Raw genomic sequence first — 12,886 nt, forward strand, 5'->3', positions numbered from 1 at the left:
GATAATGTCGGGGCGAATGACTTCCTAGAAAGTTTAAAGAAGGCTATACTGCTATAGGGTACCCGTTTGGCCCAGGAGCTCGATCAGGGCACAAATGCCATGAGTATTTCGACATTTGAGAAAGGTCATTCCAACCATGCAACTTTTTTAGGAGGAAGAGAAAGGAAGGTAATATCATGCATTATGGGTCTCGAGCCAAAGGAAGAAAAGACATTGGCAAAGAAGAGCACGACAACCTGCGCAATGAGATGAGGTCGGTCAATAACAGAGTTATTAACTTTGAGATGGGTGATCGAATGCTCTCGTCTCCTACAATTCGCCATCTTGTGGAAGAATCCCGTGTTCATGTTTCCCAGCTTTAACCATTTAGCCATGCTCTCTCGGGCCCAGTATACCTCCTCCTTATGGAGAGTGGCATGTTAGTTGAGCATGGCCTTTGAACGCTGCTCACACTCAAATGGTGATAGAGGTCTAGACTCCAGTTCATCCAACAATTGAATGTCATGAAGCAAGGCTTCCTTCAAAGACCGGAAATTCCCTGAAATGTTGGGCCTTCCAGGATTCAGGGTGGATTTCAGCAGCTGCAATTTTCTTTGAACCCGAAACGCCGCCCATCCATGGGCTTGAAAGGAGTTCCACGAAGCTGCCAACAAGTGTTTGAAGTTTGGCTCATTGATCCACCAAGATTCAAACCGAAAGAGTTTCGAGCCACGAGTTTCGAGCCACGAGTTTCAAGCAGTATTGGGAGATGGTCCGACGTTGGTTTGGGTAAACAACAAAATGGGTGACCCGGAAAGCTTTGTCCCATTCCAAAGAGATGATAAAACGATCTATCTTTGAGAGGGAGGGGTTTATGAAATGGTTAGACCATGGGGCTCCTTCAAGAGGTAAGTCAATAAGCTGGTTGTGAAAAATGAAATCAGAAAATTGAACCATACCCAATGATATAGAATGGTTGAAGTTTCAGCCATAGGACCAACGACTGTCATTGAAGTCCCCGCCCAAGCACCAGGTGGCCGGAGGCCTGGCTGAAATGGTTTGCAATTCTGCCCAGAAGGAGGGCTGAGGTTATCAACATTGGGATCGTAGACCGTTGAGCACTTCCATAGCAGCCTATCTGAGAGTTTAGAAAGAATTATTGTGGCGAAAAATTGGCCAATAAAACAATCAAGCCAATCATGAAGGGTGGGATCCCAAATAATCCATTCCGCCCGAGGCTCCTTGTGCTTTGAGGGCAATCCACCTACAAGGTCTGAATCCCCATATCCTAATGATATCGAGGAGCGGACCTTGGCTTCGATCAAGGCCAAGAGGGAGCGTGAGCACTTAGCACAGATGTCTCGAACCACACTCCTCTTTTATGGGTGGCCCAAGCCATAGATAATCCACATCAAGATTCTCATCGGGAGAGAAGAGATTGGTCGGAGCACCTCATGGGGCACGATGACTGAGATCTGGTTGCAGAGGCCAAAGGGGAAGTGAAGATTAGGGGGCCGGTGGTTGTCCTTTGTCATAATTTACCCCAAAAACCAGGAGGTTAAATAGTTTTGTCTTGCCCTTTTTCTTGGCTTTGGATGGGAAGTTGATTTCAGCAGCTATGAATTCTTTCAAAACCTCCTTGGGGCCATTGAATTTGGACCCTCATGACTTTCAGAGTGTCGCGTTGGGCACAGTCCAAGTTATGAACAAAAGAGGAATCGACCAAGGCTGCCGATTCCGATTAGAAGCTACCGAGTGAAATCCTAGATAAAACTGAGGATTCAAGGGACAATCAGAAGAGAGTTTATTGGGGGTGCAGAGTGTGTCCACAGGGTGAGGGAAGAGAGGGAAAGGAGGATACCAGAGAGGATTCCAGCGGTTATGAGAAGGGAAGTACACAAATAGGGGTCTGATTAAGGGTTACAAAGGAGAGGAGGAAGGGTTGATAGAATGGGTCGGAGGGCGTGGGAGGAGTTTGATGGAGTGAAAAAAGGGGAAAGGCTAGCTCCATCGCCTCCTTGGATGAGTTTATGACAGGATGAGGGCTTAGCGAACCATAGGGTGGGGTTGAGGTCTGACTTTTATTGATGGGTTGTCGTTGACTCTAATAGGGTGACAAACTTGAGAAACGAGAAGTAGGAGAGGAACCTACAATAGGGGGTTGACGCGAGAGGGGTGGACCAGGAGCTGGGGGAAAGGCCTTGCGAGAAGGGTGGTGAGGGCCAATGCAAGGCACCGGGGAGTGAAGGGGGAGATAGAGGTAGAGCCCATAGCTCATGAAGAGGAAACCGTTGGATGATCCAAGAGGATAGTCAAGGAGGGCCTATGAGCGCTGAGGGTACAATTCTTGGGGGGGAAAAGGGCTTTGCGGTTGGTGAGATCTCTAGAGTCAAACCACCCGTGTTCCACACAAGAGGCCATGAAGGAATGATGGATGGTTGCCTTGGTGCTAGGGTGGTCGAGGGATGATCGAGAACAAAGGTCACATAGGGTATGGGGGCCAAGGAAGGAGAGCCGGCGCACGGGATGGAGTAGGAGAAGGGGCTGATGGCTGACGTGGCCAGGGGAGCCACTTTCCTCTCGATCAACCTGAGATTTGGAAAAGGTAATCATTGGATGAGGAGCATCCTTGCCACGTGGGGAAGGAGGAAGGAGTGGTAGGTAGGAGGCCACATGATTACATAGAGGCATGCTAGAGTTGGTGGCTGAAAAGTGAGCTGTAGAGGGCACAGGCGAGGAATGCATGGCGGCCAGCCTGTCTATCGAAGAAAGCTGATTGGATGAGGGGGTGGTTGCCATGTGGGTGGCCAGAGGCAACAGCAGGAAAGTAGCGACAAAAGAACCATCAACACACGATTGAGACATTTCATGGAGGGAAAACGTCGCATGAAAACAGTTTGGAAGGGGTGGTTCCACGTGTATGAGAGACAGCCGCGAAGAGCATGAGTCATTCCTGAGGGCTACTGGTTGAACGACGTGTGGCGGAGGTGGTTGAGCTCGAGTGTTGATTTGAGTTTGCAGTGATGGGACCGTCATAGCGGCAGATCGATCTTCCCTTGGAACCCTTTGATTTATGAAATTGTCGCGACAATTCAATTTTTGAGTCACCTTAGTCCACTCTGCACATGGCACGATAGAAGGTCGTTGATCTGTAAATTGTGGTTCAGTCCTTGATGCAGTCGACCAAGCGATCAAGACTCTGAAGAAGAGGCCATCGGCCTCTAGCCAAAGGAATTTGAGAATATGAGCCAGGATGAGAGCCTCGATCAGGGGTTGAATGGTGCTGAGAGGGGAGGTGGCAGCAGAGGTCCAACAAACTGAGATGAACTTGTCGCAGGCTTCACCAATCTTTTGGAAGGTGTCGACATTCCATGCCTGGAGGGGAATGTGGGTGGCTTAGAGCCATATCTTCTACAATTTTGTTGCGCCTTTCTCTTCGTTCCATTTAGAGAACGAAAGGGTTGGCCCCTTGAACCAAGGTTTTAGGCTCCTTAAAACTTTATGCAGAGGTTCCTCCAAGGCAGAAGAGAAAGGAACTCCCCTGGGAAAGTTTCCAGCAGGAAAGTTCAATAACGTCCATGTTTTCGCCACCCACCTCTGGATTCCTTTAACATCAATTCATTGGGGCTGAAATCTTCCCACAAGTGATAACCTCAGGGCATTTTCAAGGAAGGTAAAGTGTGTACCACCCACAGGGATGGAGAATGGAGCGGAAAGTGGAAGGGAGATACGAAGAGGAGCGAGCAGAGGATTGGAAGCAACCTGTGGAGAGGTATCGTAATGAAAGGCCTTCTGCAATTTGAGAAGTTGGGTGTATGTTTCGTAGAGAGAGGGATAGGTGCATGGGGATATTTAGGACGAAAGGGGTTAGAAGAAAAAGGGTAGCGAGAGGGAGCAACGTGACCAGCGTGGGGAGTCTAATGGGATGGACGGGAAGGGCGGGATGGGCGGAGAGGAAGGGTGGGAGCCATTTCAGAGGGTGAATTTCTTCTTATACATTTTTATACACCCCACAAAGTAGCAGCAGTAGGGGGAAGATTCAAATATGCCGTATGGCTTAAAGTTACATAAGTATTATTAGACTTAATTGTCTCGTAGGAACCGCATAAACAAAAATTTTAGGAAGACAATTTACTAAATACAAACTCAAAACAGAGAGGTGTTCACCTAATGTCAACAGTTTCCAAAAAAGAAAAAAAAGAAGAAGAGGTGTTAACCATTTTCTAGGAAACTAGCATATTCTATACTTTAGATGGGCACCACTAAAGATCTTCTCCTTAACTTGTCACTATGTCGAAGTCATTGCCCCCTCATAGATTCTCCACCCTGGTCGCCATAAATGCCACATCCATCTATTGCATATAGCTCATTAAAGAAACTCAACAAGATTCAAAACCCAATAACTCTATTACCTTGGCCAACACTCAACCTAACTATTGCCCCCCTTAGGTCCACATCCAAGACATGCAAAGAACTGCAAAATTGAGCCCCTATTCTCCGGGAAAACTACCCCGACTCATGCGCCTTAGCATATTCTATTTTTCCAAGGAAAACAAGCACCAAATTAAGTGAACCCTAATCATGCCACCAAGTAAGCCCCCAAAAGGGCTTTCTAGACAATGCCTCAGCACATCATATGATCACCGGACTTGCATCCCCTATTATGAGCTATTGCTATCTAGCAAAAGACAGGAAAGCAAAAGTTGTTGCCTGCCATCTCTCAAAATTCTGTCCCCACTCCTCCAGTGACCTCTCTTGAATGCCCCAACCTTAAACTTGCGATATCTTCCAACCCATGAAACCTATCAGACCCTCCACAATTTACCAAAAAAACCACTCATTCCTTACAAATACTCTATAAACCAAACTCAACCTCATGATTCCAAAGCCCCCAACCCACTCAAGCTTGGGCACCTACTCCCCTGAGTCCAATTTGCCAGCAGAAAGTGAGAATCTTGAATCCCTTTCACCCATCAGCCTTAAGAAAAAGTTTCACAATACACCCTCAAATCCATCATCCTCTAGCACCAAAATACTGGAAAAGAACATGAACTAAATACGAAGATTGTGCATGTCTGCCTTAATTCTTAAGCAACCTAATTATGTCCCCAAATTAAAGAAGCCTGCATTCCAAATTTTATAAAATCTATCAGTCAGATACCTCCCACATCCACTATCTCAATAACTAGTGGGCTACCTAAAGTCCACCATTCGATAACCATTCAGGATCTCGGGATAAGCTTGGATACGTTGCTTTTTCATTTAATCTAATGAAGGCCATTCACAGCTTAGAATCCTTTGCTGAAGCCCACAACGATCTTAAAAGTTCCTCAGACTTTAACAATATCGTACTAGAACTGCAGCCCAACCCAACCCAACCCTGCCCCCAACCATAGCCACAAGAAGAACATCGGTCTTCCTCCTCATACCAGCCATTCAATTGTGAAAAGGTGTGATCCTTGCTTCTTCCAGCAACCACCACAAACTTGACTTTCATGTACAAGTCCAATATTTCAACCACGTACGAAGGAACTCCAGTCTCAGATTCTTTCTTCCTCTTTGAGAAAAGATGACAACAGAGAAATACAAGGAGAAAATGTGAAGTCCAAAAAGAGTCCACCAGGTATGAAGAACATCCCAGTTGCAAAAACAAAGGAATAGAGAAGAATAAAACAGGAAGGTCCAACAACTTCATTCCTCCCATAGCCAATTATCAAAAGCCTCACTGGCACTACATGATTGAAGAAAATTGGGCATTCTCCTCACAGCCCAAAAACATCTGCAAAGACAGATCCCACCTTCCATAGGACGAGTTATCTTCTTCATAACCCAATGAATCACATCAAAATTGTGTCCTTATAATGGTGAGAGGGAACACATTAGGAAAGTCCTTAGCAAAAATTAGCCTTCCCTTCCACCTCCAAACCATTTAAGGATCTCACTTTTGACAAATCATAACTCATCCTTTCAGAGGCTGCCCCACCTAACTCCTTCAAGTTGGCTTAAGGCAGAATATTTCTTAAGATAACGTTAAACACCCATACACCCACAGTCTAATCGAAAATTGAATCGCTGCCTCAATTGAAAAATCAAATACAGTCACTACCATGACATTAGTTATTTGACTATTGGACAGGATAAACACCAAATTTTGAGACTGAATGGAACACAATTTCGGAAAAACTACTCCTAAATATAATTAGCAAAGCCCGACAATAGGACCTCCAAAATTTTAAAAACTAAAAAATAAGTATCCTACACACTAAACATAGTATCCAGACTTCTTCAATCAACCCATTATAAATCATGCGAACAAAACCCAAACATGGCTTGTGAAAAACATGTCATGTTCAATAGAACAAGAAGTAAACAAATAACAAGTGGTAAGTTCATATTGCTATACAAAATGAATTTCTTTAGAACAATATTAAGACTACCTGGCTACTTCATTGACATAGAGCCAAAACAAGAGCCATTCTTCAAATACTGATTGGATGTATGTTGTCCTATCATCATCATTTGAGACTTATCCCAACTATTTAGAGTCAGCCACACAAATCCTATTCCATTATGATGCTTTATCAATGGCCAAACCTTCCATTAGACCATAATTCACCATATCTCTTCTCACTACTTCCATCCATGCCCCTTTGGGTCTTCCCCTTGCCCTTTTAGAACCTTCCGCTTAAACCAAATCACGTCTCCTAACCGGAGCTGCATTAGGTTTGCAATGTATATGGCCAGCTCACCTAAGTCTACTTTCCCTCATTTATCGTTTATTGGAACCACACCTAAGTTCCCTCAGATTTATTCATTCCGATTTCTATCCTTTCTTGTCTTAACACTCATTCATCTCAACATCTTCATCACAGCTACAATCATCCTATGGATATGTTGTTTTTTGACTGCCCAACATTTTGTACCATGAAGCATGGCTGCCATTACAGGCACCCTATAGAACTTCCCCTTCAGTTTCATTAGTAGACGATGATCATATAAAACTTCGTATGCATAACTCCACTTCGCCCACCCATCTCGAATTCTATGCGTGATATCTTCCTCAATCTCTCCATTCTCTTGGATTATCTATACAAGATATCAAAAATAATCTCTTTTAGATATTTCTTCACCATTGATTTGATATGTGTCATTAGCATTAATATTGAAAAGGGCGTTCAAAACAAGCAAAGGGCACGACCATTTTTCAGTTAGAGCAGAAGTATAACTTATATGAAAGTTTTAGTCCCACATTACCTAAAGACAAGCCTCTTTATGGTTTTATAAGTGGGAAGGATCCTTAGATCTCTGGAGGCTTGGAAGAGAGAGATATTTGGGGCTTTCTCGATGCTTTCAACCTGTTCAGCCAAACCGTTTCATCACCCTTTGACTGCGGTTGAAAGAAAAGTCGATCCTTCTCACAGCAGTGAAGTCTTCAAAGGCCTTTCAGAGCATTTCTTAAACGTCATGATTTTTTTTGCAACAGTTAAGGCTTTTGACAATGGCTAACCCTATTGACGGCAGTTACTTTTTCTATCCTCACCGCCTATGAGCCTTATTACATGTCCTAAGTCTTATACATGTCACTCTTATAATAAGGGTTGACACAAGATTTCCACGCATCCTCCACCATGTCAATAGCCAAACCAATACCTCTCTATAAGTACGCGATTCAAAATTGATTTTTGAGTTTTCTTTCCATGTTTTACATTTTCACTATGGTTTAAACGGAAGAGCCCCTGTAATTTGAGATTTGTCTAGCCCAACCCTTCAAATTTTAATCAAATTGAAGCTTGACTTAAGCCAAATCTGTTCAAGGGCGAATCACAATAAGAGGTCTGTGCAGTGATTCGTGAGTCTTGATTGTATCCTGGAGGTGTTCTCATCATGATCCCATTACATCTTGGATACTCCAAGTCATGGGCATTAAATACCTCGAAAGAAATGTTTTCGAACCTGGCTCCGTGTTGAAATTGGTCACTGACCTGGCCAAGTTAAAAAATTTGGGCGGCATCCGAACGGATTTGAACCCTCCAGTGAAATGCATAGACCATAATTGCTAACCAAAAGGCCATTGACCAGCAGTTTGTAATAAGAGGGGCATAGTCATTATTTATTGAAACATATATTGTACTCAGCCTTGCCCTTAGGGCGAGTCCAAGTAAATCACCGGAGTCCGATTTGGCTCCCCACTGGTCACAACAAAATAACCGACAACAAAAACTATAGTAGCAATAGCAAAAGAAGACTACCATGATACTAGGTTATCTCAACCGCCCTTGCTCTAATATAGTTGTAGCAATGACAATAAAAGTGCTCACATTACTTAAAAGACAAATGGAAGTAGCAAGAACAATAACAACGATCACAATAACACTAACAACAAAACAAAAGCAATAGAATGACAATACATGTATAATGCAAGTACCAGTCTCTTTTGATGCAGCCTTGGCTGCTCGTTGTGCCTCTTGTAGAGCACGCCTCTCGGCTTTTGATGTTTTCTCTTTCAACGGCTTGGAACTCATAGAATGATTAGTCTCCACTTCTCCTGCTCCTATCAAAGCAATTCCCATATGTGACCACCAAATTAAAAAGCTCAAATTATTAAAGCAAATAGATAAATAATACCCATTAAAGAATATAAAATCCTAGAAAGAACATATACCAATCCACTACTGTCAAAGCAACCCCTGAATCAATGTTCAAAAAATCACCCGCCCAACCGCCTAGGCGACCAGCAAGTCTTATCGTCCTGCCCTGGAGCTATATGGCCCTGGGCGTGGCTGTAGGCCAAGGTGGATAACAAGCTGCCTGGGTAGGCACCAAGCTCCAACTGCCCGGGTACCTGCCCTAGGCCCTTTTGGTGAGCTGAAATTAGGCCAAAAGGTTTTTTGGGGTAATGGAATGTGTTGAAGTTGAACATTATTTGAAATGCTTATGGATGTACATTTATGCTAAAGTTTGGGGGAATTTTACAGTTTAAAGTTATGTGTGTATTTTCGCTTAAATAGCTAATGCATATCAAAATCTGACAATTTTACAGTTTGATATTTTTAAACATGTAAATTTAAGTTTATAAGAAAATAGATTCCATAATTGACAAACCCGCACCCCACTTTTGTCACCCCACCTTCACCCAGTACACAAAGTGGCTGACCTGTGCCCTAGGCCGCTGCCATGGTTGGGAATCCCAACCGCCTAAATGTCATAAAGAATAAAATAAAATACCAATTAGATATAATAAATAAAATGAGCCTCACCTCGCCTTGGCAGTGGCATTTTAACCATTGACACAGCAGTCAAATTGCTCGAAAAGGGAAAAGAAGATGCAAGCTGAGGCAATTTATGCCCAAAATCATCAGCCTTCGTATTTGAAATAGTGCCAGAATTCGTCCTATCAATCCACCGAGGCGAAAACTCATCAGAGAGATCAACAGAGGGAATACCACTATAAGGGTTATCATCATCATTCCGACTTGAGGGTGATATCGTAGGAGAAGCACCAAGTAAAGAATCAGAGGGGTTATAGCTCCCTAATGGCATGTTATCACCAATTGAAGGCCTTCGAAGAGGAGATGGAACAGGAACTGGTATAGCATGCCTAGGAGGAGGAATCATAACGGGAGAAAGAGAATTCCCACTTGGTGTGAGTTCAGAACTCGAAGAAGCCATGGATGACGACTCAATGATGTGTTTCATGGGCTCTGATGATGCACCAGGAGTAACAAACCCTACTTGCCTCACTTTTGGATCAATCACCATTCTTGATACTCGCCTTGCATCCATAGAAGCTCTCTAGCTAGGGTTTTAAGTCCTTTTTCATTAGAGAAACATGCTCCATGAAAGCTTCTCGTATTCTCCAGTGCAATTGCTAGTGGGCGAAGATGATTCCTTTCTCTCTTACAGCTACAGCAAAAAATCTTCCTACGACGCAAACGAGAAGGCAGTCATTCCAGCGGGAGGGATTACCGAACGGTGGTAATCTATACTATATGCGTTTGCGGAACGAGTTCCTGTAACTTTTTTGGGTATTCCTTCCAACAGAATTGTTATCTAGGGTATTCAGAGGCGTTTTATTTAACAGGAAAAGCTCCATTGAAGAATTTCGAGGTTCCATGGCCGTTGAAAAGGAAAACGGAGAAATTCGCAGGTTTAAGGGAAATTCTCCATTGAAATTGAGAGAGAGTGAGGTTTCTTAAAATGGTTATCTAGGGTTCAAAGGAGAAAGCGATACTCATCGTTTGATCCTTGTCCGTGGCTATCGAGTTTTAACGTCGACAACGACTGCATTAACCTTGGATGGATAAATAAACCCCCTCGACTATTACGTAAATAAACTCAATTTGTGAAGGAACAAGCTTTAAGCGTAGGGCCTTGTAGATGTAATAAAAGTTCACTTTTGGTTGTATATAAAGTTTTAATTTTACGTTATTAAATCCGAGTTAATAGGTTGACTCGTCCCGCAAAGATAAAAAACGACTCACTTTTAAAAAAAGCAAAAACAAAAAACACATAGAAAAGTGAATGGAAGGAGGCGTGATGTGGGGTAAATGATTCTCTTTGGAAGAAATATATTTTCCACTTACGTCAAGAAGAGAGGCACGCACAAATTAGGACATAAATTCTTGATTTTGCATGCTCTTATATTTATGGATAGGCATAATGGTTATAAAAATTAAAATTTATCTACTTTCCATTTTGGAGCCTATGTGGTAATTTCAATTAGCATATATCTATCTTATGGAAAGATATTTATACCAAATTGGTAGAATGATAGGGGAGAGGGACCGGAATTAGCTCTCTCAAAATATTTAGGAGGCGTAGGTTAAATGATTTTATTTAGAAGAAATGTATTAACTTATCCTAAAATGTTAGGTGGAGAGCGATACGCACAAATTGTAAGGACTTACAGATTCCAGGTCTTACATGTTATTATAATTTGAATTGGCATGGATCCACTTTATCCGTGTAGATATTTATGAACGTTATAAGAATCAAAATTTAAAGGCAGTGGTTTGCATAAGGTTGCAATCTTAAACAATCCAATTAAGGTGCATCTCTAAATTTTATCACAAACATAATTTTGATGTGAAAAAAATCTTAGGATGGCTTGAGAATCTATTTTTCTCTAAATATAAAAGTTTAAACTTTATAAATGGTTCAAATCAAGTAGATCTAAAACACATGAAAATCTTGAAAATGGGCGGTTCAGATAATGTGCTGCAAGATACACTATTTCACGGACTCAAAATCTTTTTTTCTTTTTATATTCATAGATCTTGATGTCGAGATGATCAATTAGAGAGTTTTCTAACAATCCAAATAACCTTTTATGATGGATTTTTTAGGTGCATCTTTGATTCTACATTTTAAGGTTGCAACCTTATATAAACTTTTTCCAAATTTAAAATAACGTATACATATGTGGTAATTTGAATTAGTATATATCCACCTAATGTAAAAATATTTGTTCCGAATTAAGATAAAAATATATCAAAGAGAAACAAGAATTAGCAACTTATCTCTCTCTTAATATTTAGGAGGCATATTCTTTTCCCTTCGTCACTTAGTGTGACAGTAAAAGGCTCAAGTAGCTACTGCAAGAGCGTGGGTTCGAGTCTTGAGAGCAATGACTTTGTGCATAAAAAGCCAAAGGTTAAGATCGTTCCAGCTCACCCCTCCCGAGACCCTACATAGGCAGAACCACCACTGAGTTACAGCCCTATTCTTTTCCCTTCATATTCTCTGCCATTAATTCCGGTGAATATAGACTTCTCTTAGATAGCATCAGTAGGAAAGATATGCATTGATACTATAAATAGTAGTAGAGAGAAAGGGAGGAAGAGAGATAATATATAGTGAGACTTGAGTGAGAGAGGGAGAGAGATAGTGAGAGAGAAGAGCTATGGAAACCGAGACTAAATAATTGGAAAAATTACAAATAACTCTCAATAATAGATTTCCTATACAACTTACCCCTAACCAAACTTTTTTTCTCACTTTTTACCCCAAAATATACTTTCCTAGCAAATACCCCCAAGTAAAAAAATGCACATTTTTTGATGAAAATACCCTTTTTCGTGCATAAAGAGTTAATTTTGGTAGGACATTCACGTGGGCTTACGCACAGTACCAAAAGCTACATGGGCTGCCAAACAGGCATGTACCAATTGTTGGACCCCGTTAAACTAAAAAAAGTGTCAAACCACTCTTTAACATTGTCAGACCGCTCTTTAACATTGTCGGACCGCACTTTGGACCTGTTGTCAGACCGCAGGGGCCTATTGCCGATCTGCTCTTTGGCAGTATCGAACCGCTCTTTGGCAGTGCCGGACTGCATGGGCCTATTGCTAGACCATTCTTTGTCAGTGCCGGACCGCTTTGTTTATATTGTCGTACCACTTTTTTATGTGTTATAGGATAAGTAGTCAGTGTTAGAAGAGAGAGAGGGCATTCAGGTCTTCAATCTATAACTTTTTTACTAGGGTGTATTTGCTAGAAAAGTTTGGTTTGGGGTAAATGTTGTGATAAAAAAATTGGTTGGGGATAGGTTGTAAAGGAAGTTAGGTCAACGGGGTTTTCTGTAATTTTTCCTATATATTTTAAGTGCGTTTTGTATAGAGTCGAGGCTTTAAACAATCAAATTAGAGCCCACCTTCAAATAGTGTCGAGAAATATGATTTTAATACTATAAAATTTTGTAATAGCCTTAATATGTATTTTAATATTTAATTATAAATTTGAAAACTTTAAAAATAGTGTACATCAAGCATATATGTGAGAACTTAAAAAACTTGAAAATTGATGGTCAAAAAATGCGTTACAAAATGTATTGTTTCTAAAACTTGAAATCCATTTTTTTTCTCATGTCCAAGCATCTCGATGTCGAGATGATCAATTTGATGATATT

At 41.7% G+C, this 12,886-nt stretch overlaps 1 protein-coding gene across 4 annotated transcripts in view; it reads right to left on the reverse strand.

Annotated features, from left to right (window-relative positions):
* The window catches only part of LOC18432529 (NagB/RpiA/CoA transferase-like superfamily protein), a 29,930-nt gene extending 19,776 nt beyond the window's left edge, over positions 1 to 10,154 (reverse strand). For 2 of the 4 annotated variants that reach the window (XM_088857140.1, XM_020666219.2), the window contains exons 1-2: positions 9,237 to 10,154; positions 8,405 to 8,524 (exon numbers count right to left, since the gene is read on the reverse strand). In XM_088857140.1, coding sequence (XP_088713266.1) covers positions 8,405 to 8,524; positions 9,237 to 9,762 — 646 coding nt within the window. In that variant the 5' untranslated portion in view covers positions 9,763 to 10,154. Of the gene's footprint in view, positions 1 to 8,404; positions 8,531 to 9,236 lie in introns of all 4 variants that reach the window. The other 2 variants (XM_020666220.2, XM_006842632.4) reach the window with 1 other exon arrangement.
* Between the last annotated feature and the right edge of the window lie 2,732 nt (positions 10,155 to 12,886).

Source organism: Amborella trichopoda, chromosome 13 (assembly GCF_054954075.1).
Source record: "Amborella trichopoda isolate Santa Cruz 75 chromosome 13, AtrichopodaSantaCruz75HAP2 v2.0, whole genome shotgun sequence".
Lineage (NCBI taxonomy): Eukaryota > Viridiplantae > Streptophyta > Magnoliopsida > Amborellales > Amborellaceae > Amborella > Amborella trichopoda.